At 36.8% G+C, this 20682-nt stretch overlaps 1 protein-coding gene across 5 annotated transcripts in view; it reads left to right on the top strand.

The window, feature by feature from the left end:
* Positions 1 to 20682, top strand: part of LCLAT1 (lysocardiolipin acyltransferase 1) — a 112601-nt gene that overhangs the window by 47825 nt on the left and 44094 nt on the right. For all 5 annotated transcript variants that reach the window (XM_027696627.1, XM_027696629.1, XM_027696630.1 and 2 more), the window contains 2 exons: positions 6442 to 6588; positions 15161 to 15277. In XM_027696627.1, the coding sequence (XP_027552428.1) occupies positions 6442 to 6588; positions 15161 to 15277 (264 nt within the window). The remainder of the gene's footprint in view (positions 1 to 6441; positions 6589 to 15160; positions 15278 to 20682) is intronic.

The raw sequence follows: 20682 nt of genomic DNA, 5'->3' as shown, positions 1-20682 counted from the left end.
ATGCTTAGGCTTTCATGCGCTGTTTCACTGTATTGATGTATTTTTAAAATGCATTAGATAAAGCAACTTTCCAGCCATCCTAGACATTGAAGCTTTTGCTTTAGTTTGCTTTACTTTTGAGTAATGTTATGTTATTCTGATTTTACACAGCGCATCAAATCAAATCGAATTTGAAGTATTATTTTAAGATGAATACTGTAACTAAATAGGTTTAATAGTCCTTAATGACATTTATAGCATTTTGTAAGTTGCACTAACACAATGGTAGAGTTAATCATCTAATTGTCCATATTCTATAAAAATGGCATAATTTAGGAAACAAAATGAATATTTGAGTATGAAGTGTCCAAATAGCGTTTTTCTGAACCGTGATTAAGGGATTGAATATTGAAACAATACTTTCCAAGAAGATTATATATCTTTGTCTGAGTGCTTTATGTACATGCATATCCTGCTACTACTGTAGTGAATTTTTCCCACATACTTTCACACATTCTGTGTGTGCACCTTGGCTGAGAGACACCAATTCTTCAATGGAATATCCTTTCTAGAAGGTTGCACAGTTGAATTTTCACACCGAAGATGTAGGCCAATGTATCTGACTAGCTTGTTGACAACATTGCTCTTGCCCTGACAGCGAAATCTTGTATTGTAAACCTTGTTTGAGGTTTATACTGGCACATCCTGTATTGTCCCACAAGAGAATGAAGCAGAACAAAGGAAATACAGAAAGCATTAATTTTTGGAAGTGATTTAAATGAACAGAAAATTCAGAATAATTTCTTACTGAAACAAATGCATGAGAACTGTGGGGAAGTCAAAGGTAAAACTAAGTGATCAGAGCAAAACCAGAATATTTTTCTTTTTTCCAGTTACCTTAAAAATCTATGTTTCTCACATTGCTGTTTCTTAATTTGAGTTTTAGTAAGAAGAAAAGGTTTAGGCTTCACACACATTGGAAGAAATGATGTTCTGTAGAATACTTAGTAGAGTACATGGTATAGACATATATGAAATATATGGTCTGAACATAAACTGGACATGACCATAAAAATAATTTTAAAACAGAAGTAGGTTAAAGTAATGGTCAGAGTCTGATAGGGAAAGGCAATAGCAAAACCATAGTGGTTTTTAAATAGACACCTTACAAATAGATTAAATGAGATTAACAAATAGAATGAATGAGATGTTACACTATAAAATTAGGAGCACTACTGTGAATTTATATTTGTGAATTTTATCTCTTAGCTTATCTCTAGTTTTGTAATTTGCTCAAAGAATTCACCCAATCTGATGGTAATTGTTCAATTCATTATACTCCTATTAACTACATTATTGGAAATGAGCATGGGTAAAGAAAACTTGCCAGGAGCAGAGATTATACTTCACAAGATTGTTTCAAGAAGCTTTTTTTTCTTTATTTTCCTAGTTTGTGCACTCAGATGATTACATTGAATTTAAAAAATGTTTTACTTTGCTTTGGGGTTCATAAAACTGTCCAGGAAAATGAAACAATAATAGTAAAATGGCCAGCTCTAACTGAATTTGCAGAAAGGTGCTAATCAGTCTATACTGGTGACAGCTCAACAATGGAACTTTACACCCTGACTTCCTGCGTGACTTTCTGTATGCCAACACTTTTCCATACCTACAGATCTTTGAAATAGAGAACATTCAGAATTGCGTGCTTGTTGCCTTGTGGTAATTTTATGCAGCAAAACATTTGGAATAACAAACTGTTAATGGACCCAATTATTTGTATACAGTGGGATCATGAGCTTCCGAGTGATTTCCCTTATTAAGCCTAGATGTCTGGTTCCCTGATGCCTCAAAAGCCCTGATCAGGACCAGACCCCTGTTGAATACAGGCATACTGAATAAGGCTTTTATTTTTGACCAAGATAATGATATGAAAAAAAACAGTGAATAATGCAGTGAAAGAAAAGAGAGAGGATGAATGAATATAGTAACAAAATCCCATAGTTAGGCCTTTTATTTTCTACTTGTTTTTATAGCTTTGAATCATTTAATGAATTTGTCTGGGGGAGGGTTTAGTTGTTCTGTTACATTGCTATAGGAAATATATAGATACCATTTTCTTGATGTGTATGTGTATGTTTGCTTTCAGTATCAGCCGTAATATTCCTCTTTGAGATGTGACGTTTTGGGGGGATATCTAATTTCCGAGTTTATGTATCACATAAAATTGTGATACAAAACAAAGACCTTTTGAGGGGGCACAACTCACCTCTTTCTCTCTTTTGTTCATTGCCACCTCCATCCTTGGTATCTACTTACTTCCAAATTACCTTTGCAATGAAAACACACTCAAGAAATTTCAGCTTCAAGTGTTATTTTCTTTTAAAGGATTTTGGGGGGAGGAAAATAGAAGTGCAGGGTCTTAGAATTTAAAAAGCTTTAGACTTGGAGCTAGCATTTTTAATACAATGCTGCAAATTCTTGACCTGCATAAGCTATAATTTGCTTTATCCCCAAGGCAGTAAGGAAATTCTTATGTAGAGCACATTTCTCTAGTTCAATAGCAGGCTTTCCTTTTTGTGTAAGCACATTTTTTTTCTGTGTAGAATTATGTCCTGATAGAATACATATCCTTACCGTGTGTGTGTTACTAGAGATTTTAAGCTGCCTTGTTTATTTTTTCGGCTCTGAAAAGTTGATTTAAAGGTCATTGTGGCTAGCTATTCTGTCTGGTAGGTTTTTGCACTGCTGTTTTGCAGTTTTGAACAAGAACTGTTCAATGTTTATATACTTTTCCAAGCAATGTTACTTATCCAAAATGTCATCTGCTATAAGAAGATTATTTTAGCAAAGAAAAGGAGTTGCATTGTTATGGTTTCTTTAGCTTCACTCTTTCTCTGCCGTGTTTTTGTAATCAATGATTTCTCAACAATCTGCAAATCAAAAGGCAACCATTTTTCTGCAGTCAAGTAAATTCTGCCTTTCCTAGGAAAATTCCTGTTGCCCAGAAGCTCTTAGACAACCAAAAATACTGAGCAAAAAGAGCAAAATATATTTACTTTTGTTGAACAATGTGTTGACCTAAACTTAAAAGTAATTAACTGAACAGCATGTCTCACTGCAGGCTGCATGTGAGAAGGTACTGCCTTCTGCTGCTTATAAATCTTGCTGATTAGCAAAACCTTTCATCCTGCCCATTGATTCACTGAATTCCTCCCGTTTCTCTGTGCATTCCCATTTGGCTCCCACGTCATGCCTTGGACTTGTTACATGTTTCTCTAGCAGCACAGTGCAGACACACTGTGGAATGGAAATCAAAGCAAGAGCTGCTTTTGCTTTGTTCAAAAACAGGTGTCTGCAAGCCTATGTGGGGTTTTCTTTCCTGCTTGAATCTGGTGGGATGGTAAGACACATGTACAGCAGGCACTCTCCCCAACTGGTGCATGGACCAGGGTTTTGGTAGAAGCCAGGATTTCATGGTTTTGTTGCCTTTCACTGGAAGCCTAAAAGCATGAGCAAATGTGGAAGATTCTTTCTTTCTTCCACTTTCATAGATGGTAAAGTAGCTTGGTGCAGTGTGCTGTGCTGGGGTAAGTCAGGAGGAAACCTGGGTCCTTTACTATTAGTCATGTATCTGTTAGATAATCTGTTCTTATTTGAACACTCTGGACTGTTTTATCTAATTAGATACATATTTAAAGATAGGCAAATTCTTCCAGAACACTGGATGTTATCTGTTGGAAAGGTTAGAAAATCAAACCTGTTGTTTATCTTAAAAATTGGATACCTCCCAACTCCTTTCCTACTGTTTCTTTCTTCCCCCTCCCTGACATCCTACTGTCATTACATTACTGACTCTGTTTAATTATTCATAGTCCACATACAACACTACCACTTAGAGCAGGAATGGGAAACTACTGCACTATATCCTCTGCTTTATGCAGTTCAGCCAGGTAAAGTACAAGTCACCCAAGCAGCACATTTTGTAGTAGCTAAAGGTATTTATAATTTGATGTTCACAGTGCTGTTGAAGAATGATAGCTAGACTTTACGTGCAAGTTTCCATATAATTTAAAGCCTTGTGCTGTGTGAAGAAAGGTAGGGGAGAGGATGGTATCTGGCAGTGAGGTTTTTCCATACTCCCTCTGCTGTGGGCCAAAATCACTCTTCCTAAGGAGCTTCTGGCCTGGGAAAGTATCAGCTTCTTTTTTCTCTTCTTTCAACCTACAGGCTGTGTTGCAATGGGAGCGCAAGGACTGAATAATTTGGGCCTGACGTGTGATACCACACAATAAAATGGTTTAGCACAGTGAAGATTTTCCATATTCTACTTTAGGCATAGTGTCCTAGCTACATAAAATATACAAAAGGTCTGGGCAGAGAGGTAAGAATGACTGGAAAACCCCAAAACCACAGCAGAACTTTCCTAATCTGTATGTATGAAGCCCTGATTAGTTCAATTTAAAATACTGGTTTTGTAGCATTTTAGTGTCATGTATTATAGCACTAGGAGATGATTACATGCCAGAGATAGCATAGTTAAATTATATGTTATTTTAAAGTTACTTTAAAACTTATCTTTATTGTTTTCCCTTCAAATAATTTGTTGAAACATGCATAACCTCCGTTAAGAAAGCTGTACTGATGCTTCTTGACACTGCAGATGTGGGAATGTGATATGTGCATAAATGCACATAAAATGTTGTGGTCAAAGTTTAGTTTTCTTTGCAAAGGGTTTTTCACAAGTATAGCATGCAAATTTGAAAAGATTTGCTGAGACTGCATTCTGGGAATTTCTTTTCTTAATTTATATAACTACTTCCAGTATTCAGTTATCTGGATATCATTGATTATCTGGATATCTGAGATGCATTATGTCCAGATTGCAGAAGGCATGCTAGTTATGCATGTTCCATCTGTTTAGCTGATTTAAAAATCAAAAGTATCTACTCCATGATACAGGTCACAAATCTTTAACAATACAATTAATGTTTCTAACCAACACAGAGAGATTATGCAGCTTGGTTAATGCATTATCCAGGCTGAGTGACTTATGAAGTTGATTTAAAAATGAGTGACTTTAATAAGTGGTTTTCTAGCATATGCTTCTTGTGAGATACTGCTATGAACAGAATAGAAAGGAATCCCTGTAAAGAGGAGCTGAAATAAAGTGCAAGAATAACATGTTGTAAAGTCACCAGCAAAGGAAAAACAAGCTTTGAGAACTGTGGTGAGCAAAGAGGAGAATGGGGAGCTGTGATGTTTTCTGTTTGACGTGGAGGATCTGTCTGCAGGTTTTCTGATGGGATACAAGCTAGCCAAGTACAGTGGTAAGGCAATGTCATGCCCTTCTGAGCCCTGTTTAGGAAGGGAGCATCTCTGGCATGTGGTGAGACTGGAGTCCTGATTTTTTGTCCTGCTGTCTGAACTAGTGGACAGAACTTCTAATACTATGTCATATACTGTATGCTATATACTTGTGCCAAAAAAAAAGCCAAGAATACTTATTGAAGATAATGGTGTATGACCCCTGAACTGCAGGCTCAGCAGCAGTTTCACTTACTTAACTGCATTACATTGTCAGTTTGATGTCAGGTTGTAAATCTTCTTGTGTATTAATACAAATAAATGGATACACATAATTTTTTTCTACAATTGACTGTAAAGAAAAGCTTGGTATTTTCTTCTTTGACTAATGAAAATTATAGGAAGTTAGATGTAATAAAGCCCCCAAAGCAACAGATATTTTCTGCACACTGCACATGGTTAGCGGGCAGTGATCTCTACAAAACCCAGCTGTTACCCTGCAGTGCATTACTGTAGTGATGTCCATCACCTGAGCAGATCAGTGTTGCAGGAATTAAGGATATTATAGTAAGGGCCATGGTTTTAAATGCTTCACCTCAGAGAATCATATAATTGTTTAGGCTGGAAAAGACTTTCAACATCATTGAATCCAGCCATTAACCCAGGACTGCAAGCCCACCACTAAACTATGTCCCTAAGCACCACATTTACATGGCTTTTAAATACCCCCAGGAATGGTGACTCAAACACTCCTCTGGGTAGCCTGTTCTTAAGGGTAGATTGACAACCTTTTCGGTGAGGAAATTTTTCCTAATATCCAATCTAAACTTCTTCTGGTGCAACTTGAAGCCATTTGCTTGTGTCCTGGCCCTTGTTTCTTGGGAGAAGAGATCGAGCCCCACCTCACTACAACCTCCTTTTGTGACAGCATGGACCCTATTCTTGCTCTCTGGAAAACTTTTCTGCCTCTGGTAACTTGAGTTTTGCATTTTAAATACATTTATGCATTCTTTTTTACAAGGTAACTAAAAGTGCTCTTAATCAGTTGAGGACAGGTGGGCAGCAAATAAAAGGTGGTGTCTAAGACAGTTTATAAAATATTTTGTGGAAGTATAAGAGTGAAATGTTACTAAAGGTATTTTTTTTAAATTTTAGGCTGGGCAATGCAGGTTGCTGCCTTTGTTTTCATTCAGAGAAAGTGGGAAGATGACAAGAGTCACTTTGAAAAAATGCTGGATTATTTCTGTGACATTCGTGAACCACTACAACTCCTCATCTTTCCAGAAGGAACTGATCTCACAGGTAGGCTGCATTTGTCATCTTCTCATGGAATGTGGAAATTCTTTGTTGTTTATGGAAAGAGTCTAAAAAAGTCCAAGGCAGGAGCAAGACTTGGTTCTCATGGACAGTAGAAATTATAATCAAATAATCAGTATGATGTGGTGATTCATTTGAGAGGCACAAATGTATTTCCACTGAGAGACTTTGCCAATCTGCCTGAAGGAACTTACATTTCAAAGCATCTGATGATTGAAATAATTTTTTATTGGTCAGTACTGTATATACATTGCATTAGCAAGAGTAGGTTTAAAGACCTGGAATATATCACTTGCATGTTCCCATTTCCTGTATTACTGTGGCAAAATCATATCTCTGAATGAGTGATTGGAAAGAACTAATAATTCTGTTTGATTTCTTGCCTGATGTTTTAAGAAGAGAACATGGAGATTTTTGGTTTTAGGTCGTGTAAGCAGTCTGTATCTGCCTCTACAGGAGAAATATCTCTGTAAAACAAAGATATCATAGGAATAAGTTTATCATAGGAATAAGTTTTATTATCATAGGAATAAGTTGAATAAGTTTAATGAGCTTGAACCTGTACTATTAATTTTTAATCAAATATCCAGCTTTATACAGGTATCTTGTGGCATCAGTAGCAAGCTCTTAACCAGTGAAGATGACTCAAGTGCCATTTAAAGAAAACACTGTATGAATGTTCTTTGGTGGTTCATGCCTGCAGCATGATATGATAAGCATTATCTTTAAATAGAAAATCAATTACAATTAAGCTTCTAACTTTAAGCTCATTTAGAAGATTTTTGCTATACTTTGCATTGCAGATATTCTCAAATCATATTTTATGGCAAAGCCACATCAGTAAGTACTAGATATCGTATAAAAATAAGTAACATATTCTGCTATTTTTTCTTCTGTATTCCAAATATCCTTAAAATTGATATGTATAGTATCCAGGTGCTATCACACTGTAGGGAATTGTCATCACTTGATCAGCCTTCGTGAAAGAGGGTAAATTCATTGAACATTCTTGGACTGCTTCACATAACTTTTGTTGATTTGGTTATTTTGTATCTAAAGTTAGAAAAAAGGATGGAATTTTCTTCACTAGCAGAGTGATGAGGCACTGGAACAGGTTTTCCAGAGAAGTTGTGCATGTCCCATGCCTGGAAGGATTCGAGGCCAGGCTGAACTGGGCTTTGAGCAACGTGGTCTAGTGGAAAGTGTCCCTTCCCATGGCAGGGGAGTTGGAACTGGGTGGTCTTTAAGGTCCCTTCCAACTCAGACCTTTCTAGGATTCTATAAAATTATCTAACCTTTTATAATTGAATTAATGAAGAACTGTCTCCTCCTAGCTCTAAATTACAAGGTGCAATCTTTATCTTATTCATGGAATCAGAAGACTCCTTAGAGTGCTCACACTCTCTTTCTGAATAGGTGCTTCCACCTCAAGATGACTGAAAGAATTGGATTGTTTATTCTATTCCAGTTGGAATTCCTTCTAATCTCTCCCAATATTCCCCAGAGACAACAGATTTCTAAAGAACTGAGGAAGTTTCGTACTGCAGCTTTAAAAAAGAAGATTTAGCTGAGGACTGAGGCAGCCACTTGTGCTGATGGGTGGTTGGGCAGCCCAGGGAGGAAGCAGTGCAGTGGGAAGGATGGAGTGATGGATAGAGGAGACAACAGGGCACTGCTGTGCTGGCTTCTGACACATTAAACTGTCCTGCTTTTAGCAGTTGTAACTTGCCATCAAGTACTGAATGCCACCTTGATATTATATTTGTGCATAAAAAGATGTCTAGAGACAGGCAAAACCCTGGGATTTTTTCTGTGGAAATAAATAGCTCTCCCTATCTAATTGTCTTCACAGGAAGCATTACCTCATATATTTAAAACTATTATAAGAGACGGAGAAAAGTCCCTTGACAAGCTAATCCTGACCAAGCATGCCATATGAGAATGCTAGAACATAATAATCTATTTTATGTAACATTTTGAAAAAGTGATTTCCAGAAAACTTACATTATTGACCTATTAGGACCTATTGCAACCTCGTGTTCCATCCATTAGAATAAGAAATAAACTGTGGTTTTGTTCTGAACAGTTGCTCAAAATTCTAGGGAACGTTTTGCAGAAATAGAGGCAATGACTTTTGTTTTCTGACCAAATTCCAAAACTGCTAATTACTTCTGAAAACAGAATTTTTCTGGTGCTTAAAATGAAAAATAACATTCTACATGCACTTCACTGAATAGCAGAATTGCTGTGCAGCTCTGTGCTGCTGTCATTTTTTTATCCTCTCAGTGGCCGCATGGCAATGATAGATTTACTCCTCTTTATAAGAAATTGAATAATATTTTCAGGTATTCAAGAATGAAAGATTTCAGAGAAATGTAAAGTATGACTGTATTTATGCATGGGCCAAAGGCTGACTTCATGTTGGTGAAGTACTTTGCGGTGGAAGATGCTACATGAATAAGTTTTAGAAATAGTAAAGTCATGAACCCTGATCATTGTATTTGCAGACTGGATGAATAGAGTCTGAGGCAAGAATTATATAATTATATACTTATTTCTGATAGGTTGGCCATCTTTTCACTCTGGAGTACTTGAAGGTTAAAGCTAAGTGCATCAAAGGTATTTTATTGTAATTGCTTCATAAGAAGCTCTCAGCAGATAAACATATAGCCAGACTTTCTGAAGCCCTAAAGAAAACAAAGCAACCATAAGTCTCCTGCTTCTGGAAAGCTGGAATACGACTCACCATATTGCCTATTCTTTTGTATTTCTTGGTGTTCCTTATAAAACTGTTTGTAGTAATTCTTCAGAAAGCAATGTCAGAAAAAAAAAAGTTGCTGTATTGCTCTGTGCCTGGTAAAGCCTCATTTCCTATGGATTTGTGTCTGCATCCTTGTTCATGGTCTCTTTTTCACTCCAGCTTCTCCTTTTTCCTTGTGTTTCCTTCTGTGTGACATTTCCTCCACAAAGCTCTTTCCACTGTCTTGGCAAGAGGCGTCGCGTGCTGTACTCGTGTTACCCGATGGGCTGCTGCATGCTGTGCTGAAAGCCCTGACAGATTGAATACCCATGGAGCCTTCCCTGGCTTTTCCCGTTATTAGGATCTCTACTCTCAGAAGCTTCCCCTTCACTCAGCCACTGTTTTTTTCTAAAACTTCTGCTGAGCTTAATCATCTTTGAATCTCTTGTCCCTGATAAACTTTGTTTGCAGGTGGCAATAGCTTCAAAAGTTAAAGGGAGCAAACAGGTGGACAGAGTGTGATTGCACAGACCTTTTTTCCTTGAGGAACAACTGAAAAACATGTAGGAAAGCTAACTAGAGCTGAAGTTTTGGCAGGAATGTTGTCTTGTGGATGACAGAAGGTAACAATAACTGCAGTTGGATTTTTAACTTTTCTAGTAAATTTGTAGTACAAAGAATAGTGTTCAAAAGCACTAGTAGGGGTTGATTTAACATGATAGTTTCAAAATAACCCAAGTAAGGACAATTACTTAATTTTTTCTTAAAATTGTGAGCCAGTGTAGTTTGTCTCACTTCTATGCAAACCTCTAATAGATAAATGTGGGGTTTATTTATTTATTTAATAAGATAGACTTTGGGAGTGCTCATTTATTCTTTCACTGTCTGGCACTGATATAATTTGAAGTCATAGAAGTACATGCATGCTTTTATCATGTACATGCATAATTTTATCATTTTTCTTTTATCCCAAGTGGAATTAAAGGAAAAGGCAGTAGTTAATAGTCAAATTTCAGTGCACTAGTACTAGCAGAAAAGAAAAAAGTAGTAGTTGAGAGTTGTTCAGAAGTACTTGTATTAAAGTTGTCCAAAGTGGCTTTCCAGTAGGATGATGAGGGAAGTTTACAATTCTTTCTTTTGGGTACATCAGCCTGGATGGTGTTGACACTGTAGAAGTATGTGAGCTTGTTTGTTTGAGAGGAGCTAATACTGCATACATATTTCATAGGGAGCAAACACTTAGCTTTTCATTGGGTATACATCTTGGAGTTTTAGTTCCAAATACTCTTCAGACTCAGATGAATGCAGCTGTTACTGCATTATGGCTTTCATCAAAGTAAAATCCTAGAGATTTTTGTTTTAATTCAAAATTAGCTCACAAACTAAAAATGTAATTTGACTTCAAAAAAATTAAATTTGTTCACTTTTTCCACTAGTTTTCAGGAGCAAAAAGCAATTTAACTTCTTAAAATCTGTAACTCAAAAATAAAGAAAATGTGTTAGCATCATTTCTTCCTCCAGTTACTTGAAATGAAATTCTGAAGTGTGGTGCTTCAAGAAAGCGCTGACTTTCTGAGCTTTTTCAGTAATTTTAAAATGTGATAAATGGGATTTGCCCACATGATTTGGAGATAAATGAGAAAAAAAAAATGTAATCAAATTAATTACCAGAGGCAACACAGGAGCAATAAAAAGTAAGACGTTTTGGCCAGAATCCTTAAAATCTTGTACTTTTGTGTTGTTTGACAGTCACTCCGCAGAAATGTCTAAATACTCAAATAAATTGGACTACTTGTACTTGTCACCACCACCCTAATGAATGTATGCTCTGAGGGTATGTATGCTGCAGGTATTAGCTGAAGGAGGTGGGGGAGAAGAGGCAAGTCAGTGCAAGGCCTGATTAGACAGACCATGAAGCAGTTCTGTAAGTGTCCCACATCACCCTCTATTGATAAACTGGCTGCTTTCCATAAAAATAACTTATTCTCCTTATTCTTTTTTTATCAGCAAATAGAACCAAGGAGTTAAAATGCAAAATGCTCCTAATAGGAATGAGGAGCAAAAATTCTGGGAGTACGTTTGCTTTGACTTAAATACAGTGAAAGAAAGAAAATAACCTGTTTCTAGAAAGCAACAGTTACTCATATTTTTCAGAGAGAGTAAGCAATAGGGGGCATTACCTGTAGCCAGACGATGTGAGTGACCCTTTGGCATTGAGGAGACCCAAACCAAGTTAATTTCCAAGCCCTGTCTCAAGAGCTTCTTGATGCTATTTGTTTTAGTAGGTTGGGAGAAAAGAAGAGAACACGTTTCCTCTTTTTAAGGAAATTTTTAGGCATATTTAAGTTTTTTTTTTATTCTTTCATCTGTGAATGTTATAATCTGGCCAGCAGAACAATGAGGGATCTGCCTTAAGTTTGGCAGCGCTGACAGTGTAGCCTGGTCCATTGATTAAAGGATTTTAAAGAGGTGTTTGTTGTGTGAATTCCCTCAAGTTGCAGAGGATGTAAAAATGGGTTTCTAATTTCCTGGATCAGTTTTCTAACTTCTGGATTTCGTATAATGAGGAGCATTGCATGTTCTGTGCCTTTTGTTGCATCCATTTCTGAGCAGCTGACTTGCTCTCGATTTCCCCCCAGGGCTTTGGGTGCTGGTATCTCTCACAAGGATCCCAAACAGCAGTGGGCACAAAGGTGCTTACATCGACTGACATGATGGCAGTCAGAGCATTTGTTCATAAGTAATAGTAGAGTAAGAAACTGGGTTTTTTCAAATGCTGAGACTAACGGGAGAGGGGGGAAGGGCATTATTCTTAGGTTTTTTGTAGAGTGAAGGCATATCATACTCTTGCTTTCAGTATGGCATCAAAACCCATTGACCTTCCTGACTTGCTGTAATAAATAATCATGTTTAATGCACAAAGACCTGTGGCTTGATAGTTGTTAGGAAGGGAAGAGGGAGATGATTTTTCCAGATGACACTGATCGTTGTGTTAGCTGGGAGCGTTACTCTAGTTCTAAAATCCCATTACACTAGGGTAATGCAAAAGGGGAAGGGAACAGTCTCTGTTATATAAAACTTACAGTCCAGAGGCAAGACAGGGATACAAATGTCAGGAAATAGCTGAATAGTGTTGGCCAGTGTGCTGATGTCCAGCTGTTCACACGTTTTTAGAACGGCAGTGTAGTAAAGGGAAAATTGGAAGATGTTTTGCAGATGTTTACAGTGAGTTCTTTCCAAGTACAGGGAGGTGCACTAAGAGGAGGTTTGAAGATGATTGTTTCAAGGCAATGGTCACTGGAGGTCCCAAATCTTGTTTTGCAGTATCACTTAGGTCTTACTCAGAGAACGAGTGTGCCCATTCACTCCTTGGCTTTCCTGTGGTTCAAGTAGGAGTGTTTTACAAACACCAAGGAATTCATTTTCATGCTCCCTCTGAAGCAAAGTGCTAGTGAGCAGACATAAGGAGATAGTTTTTCTGAGTGCTCATTAACTGTGTGCAGTTTGAGATGCTTAAGAACTGCTTGACTTTATGTAGATTTATATGACACTTGTGTCTCAAAGCTCTGATTGACTTGATTTGCAGACTGTAAGTTTTCCACAGTGAAACCCCAATTTGGATATGCAGAAAATGAAGATTATACTTTTGTGCTTTGGAAACAACAATACATTAGCTTAAGAACTTTGTGATAAATTAAACTAAAACATTTTACTTGAATCACTACAGAATCTGGAAAAGAACTCTTGATTTGGATTTTTTTTATAGCAACACTCTTGGTCATCAGTGTAATTTCTTAAAAAATAAAGAGTTTTAGTTGTTGAGCTAATACAAGTATACCTAAGAGGTAAAACCTGGCTTTTTAGAGAAGCATTTAATAATTACCAGATTACTGTTGCCTCTTCTGCCATTCCAAGTCTTTCTCATTGCTCACTTTGCAAGTTTTGCCATTGCAGTGGGAGTCAAGTCCCCTTCACTGATTCAGAATGGTCCATTTGCAGTGTTGAATGGAGTAGTAGTCGAGGAGACAAAAATAGATCCTCTGACCACGTGGTGAAAGACATAATGTATATGTCCAGGGGAAGATAAGTTACGTAGCCAAGTGTAATTTTAGTGTTTCACACATTCTGTAATTTTAGCAATGCTTTTTGAAGTTGTAATATTTTTCAAGTATTTGTACGTTTTGGCAATTTGGCAAGAATTAAATATTTGGATTCTCTTTGCTGAATCACTTGCTTGGCTACTGCGCAACAGCTTTCCTCGAAATCACATGGTCAGGAAATCTGTGCACTAAATCTTAAGGGTTGTATATATGAAAAGCAGCACCCTAATGCTTGGAAACAGTAGGTCATAGGGAAAAAATACTCGGTACACTAATATAGCATTTATTAATTGGTAGATAATCTTTGGGGGGGCATCCGCATTCCTTATGAATAGAGCTTGTGTAATTTAGGGGGAAAAAAAGGATGCAGGAATGTTGCATTACAGCAAAAAGGAAATTTCTCACTACTGTTGATTTGCTCACTTACACTGCTGTGCCTTTACAGGAAAAAATTATGAGGATTGTAAGGGAAAGGATTTATCTCTATCACTTCTGTTAGATTATTAAAAAGCAACATGTTTTTCATTACTTTATCTGTCATCTCTGTTAAAGTTAACTATGAACACTTTAAAAAGACCTTTTTCTGCTTGAAAAACATGATATATTGCTTAAACAGTTATTTTGTTCCATAGATCTGTTGGTGGGATTTTGTCTTTTAAAACACCTGCAAAACTTTGTAAATGAGTTATTAAATAAGCTAGTTGATCAAATTATTTTTTACCATGTTGCCAAGGGAACACTGCATGTGTTCATTACCCATTGGCTCCAGGGGAGGCACAGCAGTACCCACAGTAAAGGACTAAATGTAGCCAGCAAAGTCCATTTGGCTCCTGACTGAGGCTGGTTGGAAGAGCCTTCTGCACATCATGGGAAAAAAATTGCTTCCTCTCTGCCTATCTTAAGAAGTTTTTGCTTTGGTGTCCCCGTCTTCCTTGTTTAGTGGGCTCCGTTAGCAACCAGCTCTGGAAAGCCTTTGTTTGGCTTTCTCGCAAGAGGTTCCTTCTTACCAGAGGTTTGAAGCACGTTTGTCACGGGGTTTAGCCATTCTGCTTTTCAGATGCCTTGTGTGTACTCTACCTAGAGTAGCAGGCACGTGTTGTGACACTGAGTCACTTGATTAAAAAATTAAAAAGCAGTGTATGTATGTGCAGAGCAGGTTGATGAATAAAACGTGGCGAATTCAGAATGAAGATGTAAAATACAATTTTAATGTATTAGATTAACTGCTTTTCTCTATTTAATGTTTTCTTTCTGAAATAAGTTTAATGTGGTTAAACACTGATCTTAAGGTATTTCTGTACATAGTAGTAAACCTTCATTACTATACATCGTGCCTTTTGAGTTAAAAAACCCCTGAAATGCAATTGAGCCAGTTGAAGCATTTTACTGTAAAATGGATATTGAAGTGTACAAAGAACTATTAACAGACTTTAATTTATAGATTTCAGGTTGCATTTGATAGATATGAGATTTGCTGATTATCTTCAAAGATAAATGAATGGGTAAAAAGGCTTTTCTTGCAATCCACGTGGCTCTTCCTCATACCATGGTATGACCAACTGAAAGTACACTTGCTGTCTGCCTCCCACCCGAAACGCTGTTGTACATTTGTACTGTGTGAACTGCTGTTGAACCATTCCTGTCGTATGATCATTAAATTTATTTCGTGGTCTACATGCACACTAACAGAAAATGGTGCTTTTTATTCTCTCCTCAGCCAATACCAAAGCCCGCAGTAACGAATTCGCTGAAAAGAACGGATTTCAAAAATACGAGTATGTCTTACACCCGCGAACAACTGGATTCACTTTTGTGGTTGAGCGTCTAAGGGAAGGTAACCCTGCTCTCTTTTCTTTGTTTAAGAAAGCAAATCTCACCCAAGCTGTTGAAGCTGATGTTCACAAAACTGATTGAAGTAATTCCAGGAAAAGTGATCACAAAGAAAACCCTTGTTTGCAACCCTGCTTTAAATGATTGTAACATGGAGAGATTTGAGAGAGTTGATAACAGACACTAATATCATCAGGAGTATGCAGTGAAAGAAAACAACCTGTTTTTTTTTTTCTTAATATTGTAGCTTGTTTAGTGGTATTACCTCAGAAAACTAGTGGAAAAGATCCTAAGGAAGTTTAGCCTTATTGCCTGTATTGTCCTCAACCCCTAGCGGGTGGTTGATGCTGAACACACAGACAATTATGTCACTGCCCTCTCTGAAAAAACTTCTGATTTTAAGTCCTGGAGCTGAGAAAACAAATTGTTATGTTAAAAGGACAAGCAGCATGTAAATGCAGCAAGTTGGCCGCCCAGTGCTGTCAGCATTTTTGGGTGATGGTGACTTGGAGAAGTTCTCTAAAATAGAAGTTGTGCTGCTTGGCAGGGTGGTGGGTAAGAGAGCATGTGATACTTGCTTTTTACCTAGAAGTGATCTTCCATCCTCTCTTAATCTGAGGGTTGAGGTTGAGGCCCTGTTATCGGGAGAACTGAGTATAAAGATGTGATTGCTCGTTAGATTGAGATATCTGTGGGTTTTGGGAATGAGCATTTTGATGAGGTTTGAGGACATAAGGATGTAACCTTTAAATGGTACTGATGTGGCAGTGGCTCAAGTACAGATGAGTGAATATTTGCAGGATATATGGTTGAGGAAAATAAACATGTCCAGTAGATATGAAGTGACTTTTTTATAGGCTAGTTCTTCAGGGGAAAGCGATTCTAGATCTTTAACACATGCTGGTTATTTTGACTGCCAAGGGAAGAAGTTTGAGATTATTAAAAAGAATAAGGGCCTGCTGGTAGGTTTTTTTGCTTGCTGGAATCCTTGCTTGGATTCTAGAAGCAACCCTGGCTTGCATTTTACCTGCTTCCTACTAAACAGATATCCTAAAATTGCTGAAAACACTTTGGTATTTTGTCAAGGTGGACAACCCCAGCTGTACTGCTGGGTTATCTATTTGACCCTGTTTGTATTGGACATTCAGAGCCAGACATCTTAGATTTTCATCTGTCTTGAATGTTTATTACTCAATTTGCTGTAGTAAAAAAATTTACCACGTACACAATTTCAAAAGCGTGTTTTACTTAAATTTTCACATCAATAAGTTAGCCTACTGCATAAAAATATTTCAAGCCTGGAATAGATTTTCAGTTAAAGAAATGTTTTCCACTCGAAATATTAACAACTGAAAAAAAAAGATTCTGCATTTGCTGCAGAAACAAGCTTTGTGGTTATACAGTAATTTTCTAATTTTATAAAAATGCTTTTCTCTTCCATTGCTCTATGAAAGATCTTTACAAATTAGGCTGTTGGATTATAAAAAGGAAAATAGTTGAGGCTGATTAACTGATTTTATGCAGTAGAAAGCTGGAGAAAAACCAAAAACATTCCCAGATAATTTTTTTGTCCAGCCTTTCAAGTGCTTTTAAATCCTCTTTTTATTTAAGGCAGGCAAATATTGTGTGAAATATTAATGTCCCTTTAACATTGAATTTACTAGGTATTTTGTACCTTGATAAGCATTGTAAACTATATATATTACAACTGTATGCTATTATGTAGTAAATTATGTGTGAAAAGGTAATTCAAGTAGTATTTTAAAGTACTTGGTTATCACTTATTAATTTAATCATTGATTTTCAATTGTTTGCAAGTGTGCCAAATGTGGACCATTTGTGTTGAAAAGTTTTATTTTTGTGTACAACCTAACTGTAGTTGCTGGACTTCAAAATAAATGTCTTTATCTTTTCATCTGTACAATATAGATGTTCAGGTTGATATTCAGATGCTGATGGCCCAGTTGGTACCTAGTGGTATTGTGCAGCTCTGGCTTGAGTTATTATTTAAACTATTAGAATGCCTTTTTTACAATTCTGATTTCTGATACTAGCAGTAATAAGGAAAACCAGGGTTGTCAAGGATACAGTGTAAACCTGAGTCCCTGTTTCTGAACTGTCTTAATGCTACAACCATAGTAATAATCATAAAAATAGACTTATTTCCTTTTATACTGCTCATAACTGCAAGCACAAAGCAATGTGTGTGACTTTAACATGCAGGAGGGAGTGGTAGAGATTTAAACATCATGTTTACGTCTTTGAAAATATTTTTGTGCATAGATGACAACCCTATTGCCCTAGAGCTCTCTAGTGAATACATTTTGGCCTGTGGCTGTTTTCCATTCCTGAAGCTCAAGTGTCTTTTCTTCAGGCCCGAGTACATTATTTTGCTCCAAGAATAAGTTGATGAAAAGAGGGTGAAAATGTCATTAGAAGTTTAACTGCTTTTCAAATGTTGAAGAAACTAACCAAAATTTGGCAAGACCCCTGATTAATATGCATCACAAGCTGTAGCATGAAAGAATTACCTGTTACTATATAAAAATAACAATTAGCAACCTTTCTGAATAGGAAATGAAGAATCAGGCAAAAATAACCTTCAGTAAAATGTTGCCAGTATCTCTGCAAAGGAGTTTCTTCCTAGAGGAAGCACTGTCTGCATCCTGACAGTATTATCTGAGCAGTTACCTTTGCTTTCCATAGGTGGCAAAAATTTCTGAACCATATGAATGGATTTTTGTTATTGATGACCAACACTCAAATTCCTCTGGCTGCCTTCTCGCTCTTATATGGTCATTCTTTCAACTATTTGATCTCTTTTGCCCATAAATGCTGCCGTGGTGGTTTCTAAGTCACTGCTGAGATTATGTGAGCTGAAAAAAAAAGATCAATTTAACCTGCAATAAAAATTGTTTAGGCCATACATCTCCTTGGCTTTTGAGTCGTACCTTTCATTCCCCATTCTGGCTCTTCATGAGTGGTAGCTCTTCCCCGCTGAGCTGACTCTTCTAAACAGAAACCCAGGTAAAAGCTGAACGTTTTTCCTTTTCATTATGCTCAGGTGCCAAAACAGTGAAAATGTTATTTTACCTGTAAATGATCATATTACTGTTTTCTCATTCATAGAAACCATGGAATCCCCCAAGAGCAAGCACAGACTATGAACATGCTTTAGATGTATAATTAATAATATACTCAGGAGAATAAGGACTGCAGTTGTTGCTGGTTTTTAAGCAAGAGATGTCTGGTTGGGTGACTATTGATGGAAAGCTAAGAGAAATAAAATAGGTGATTTGCTTCTTTCTAATTCTCTTCACTTGATCAAGTATATCAGTTGTCTTGCCTAAGCAGGTTGGAATCCTGATTAATGCTGTATTTCTTTGGGGAACAAAGGCAAGCATTTTTTGAAAGACAGAGTCAGAACATGTAAATGAGCAACAGAAAAAGAAGTCTAGGCACCAAAATGAGGATCGGTCACTTTTTTTAACTCATCATATACCTCTCTTTAACCATCTCCTAAAATCATGTTTAATCCTTTCTTTTAGGCCTAAAATTTTGAATAGATGTTATGTATGGAGTAATTTTTGGCAGAACTTGGGTTAAGGTAACTCATCTCCTTTTACAAAATGTGTGACTTTGAAAAGGACTGTAATGTGCAGGAATTTAAATAAGACTTTAACAATGTTAATTGAAAACATTTGTGGTTTACAGAAGGCTCTTGAAAATCCAGTTTGTGAGATCCTTCTATAAAAGGTCAGGAGATTACTCAGAAATGAAGTATAGGTTTTCAGGCCTGGTTGTATTTTATAAAGTTTTTTTCTGAAGTGCCAAATGACATTGAAAGTTCAGATGGCTTGAATGTTCAGTTTCAAAGGGAAGGAAAATAATACTGGTTGATTTGATTCAATATTGTCTGGATTCATTGAATTACATATATTATCTTGGCATAATATCTGTAATTGTAGCCAAATAGTCTGTCAAGAGAAAATAGCTGTTTACGAAAGTTTTCTTAAAATTGCTTCATGGTTTTTAAGTATTTTCTCAGGACTAAATAAACAGTAAGTGTTAAGACAGAGCTAAAGCTTTAAAGCATCATTAGAAGATTATTCATGCTTTTGCAGACAATCATTTCTGCCAACATTAAATTTAAACTGACCTCTTTTTGACACTTCCTCTACAGTCGTCAACAGTCTTAAATATCTGTATGCATGGGATTGGATGTTCCCATTATGGAGTTTATATTTTACTACGCTTACAGTATGAAGATCAGTCAGAATTATTTGCCTTATTATAGTATTTCAGCTTTGAATTTATTTCTGGTTCATAATTAGTCAACTGAAAAAATATTGCAGATAACAGCTGCCAACTGCAGCATCCTAAAATAAACAAAGATACAAATTTAACTTCAATGCACATCCTTACTAATGGAACGAAACCATGATTCTCATCCTTTTTTTCATGACTGGTTCAAAATTGATAGTTTTGCCTTAAAATTAATGTTTAGGCACACAAAATCAGAAAGTAGGCTGTATTTTCTAATGTTAATACCTGAGTTTTGCACTTTACAGTGTTTCAGTAATTAAATGCAGGTATTCCAACATGTTTCATTGCTAGGGCAGAAAAGTTGTATTTAGGTGTTCAATCCAGGATATCTATGTATAAATCTATGTAAATGTTTTAATCCTGTGATGCTTAATGACTATTATACAGATTCTGTATGCTTTTATATGTGGAATATCCACTTATGTGTATTATCACACTTAACTCTTAATGCCATTTCTCTGGGTTATGGTACAATTTGCTTATATGGCACTTCTGAGCTAATAATCTAGGGAAACAGTTTGTGATTTGCTGATTAATATAAAAGACAGTCAATAGGAGATGATGTTGAGCAGTTCTTGAAAGCTGACACGTAGGGTCGGCTCACTTTGCCGGGGTGTGAAGGAGCCGGGGAGTTTGGCAGTGGGTCTTTGTGAGCGGCGTCTGGATGTCCTCGCTGCGCACCGAGAATGTAGGAAGCTCCCGTATAAATCCCTAAGTAGCTTATGGACCATCTTTAGCAGATGATTCTGTCTGGAGCCCTGCAACTGTCTCATGAGCAAAGGGACTCAAATTTGATGCATTTCTGTAAACGATGTTTAAAGTTGAGACTCTCAGTTTGGTAATTTATTAATGAGATCCTTCAGCTTGAAGAAGCCAGACTGTATTAACTCCCAGAGCTTTTTTCTTACTCTGACTTTGAAAGAGAGAGAGAGGAGGATGCTTTTATGAGTGGATGAAATGAAAAATGTTACCATGATACTGCCAGGGACTTGTCTTCTGGTGTACTTGTCTTCTGCTTCTACTCTGCACAGTTATGTCTGAAGCACCTAGAGCTTACAAGGCAGATGACATTAGTTCTTTCAA

This window comes from Neopelma chrysocephalum, unplaced genomic scaffold, assembly GCF_003984885.1.
Source record: "Neopelma chrysocephalum unplaced genomic scaffold, ASM398488v2 Primary Assembly neopelma1_108, whole genome shotgun sequence".
In the NCBI taxonomy this organism is placed as follows: domain Eukaryota; kingdom Metazoa; phylum Chordata; class Aves; order Passeriformes; family Pipridae; genus Neopelma; species Neopelma chrysocephalum.
Note: the sequence above shows the minus strand (reverse complement) of the source record. Positions and strands in the feature narration are given on the sequence as shown.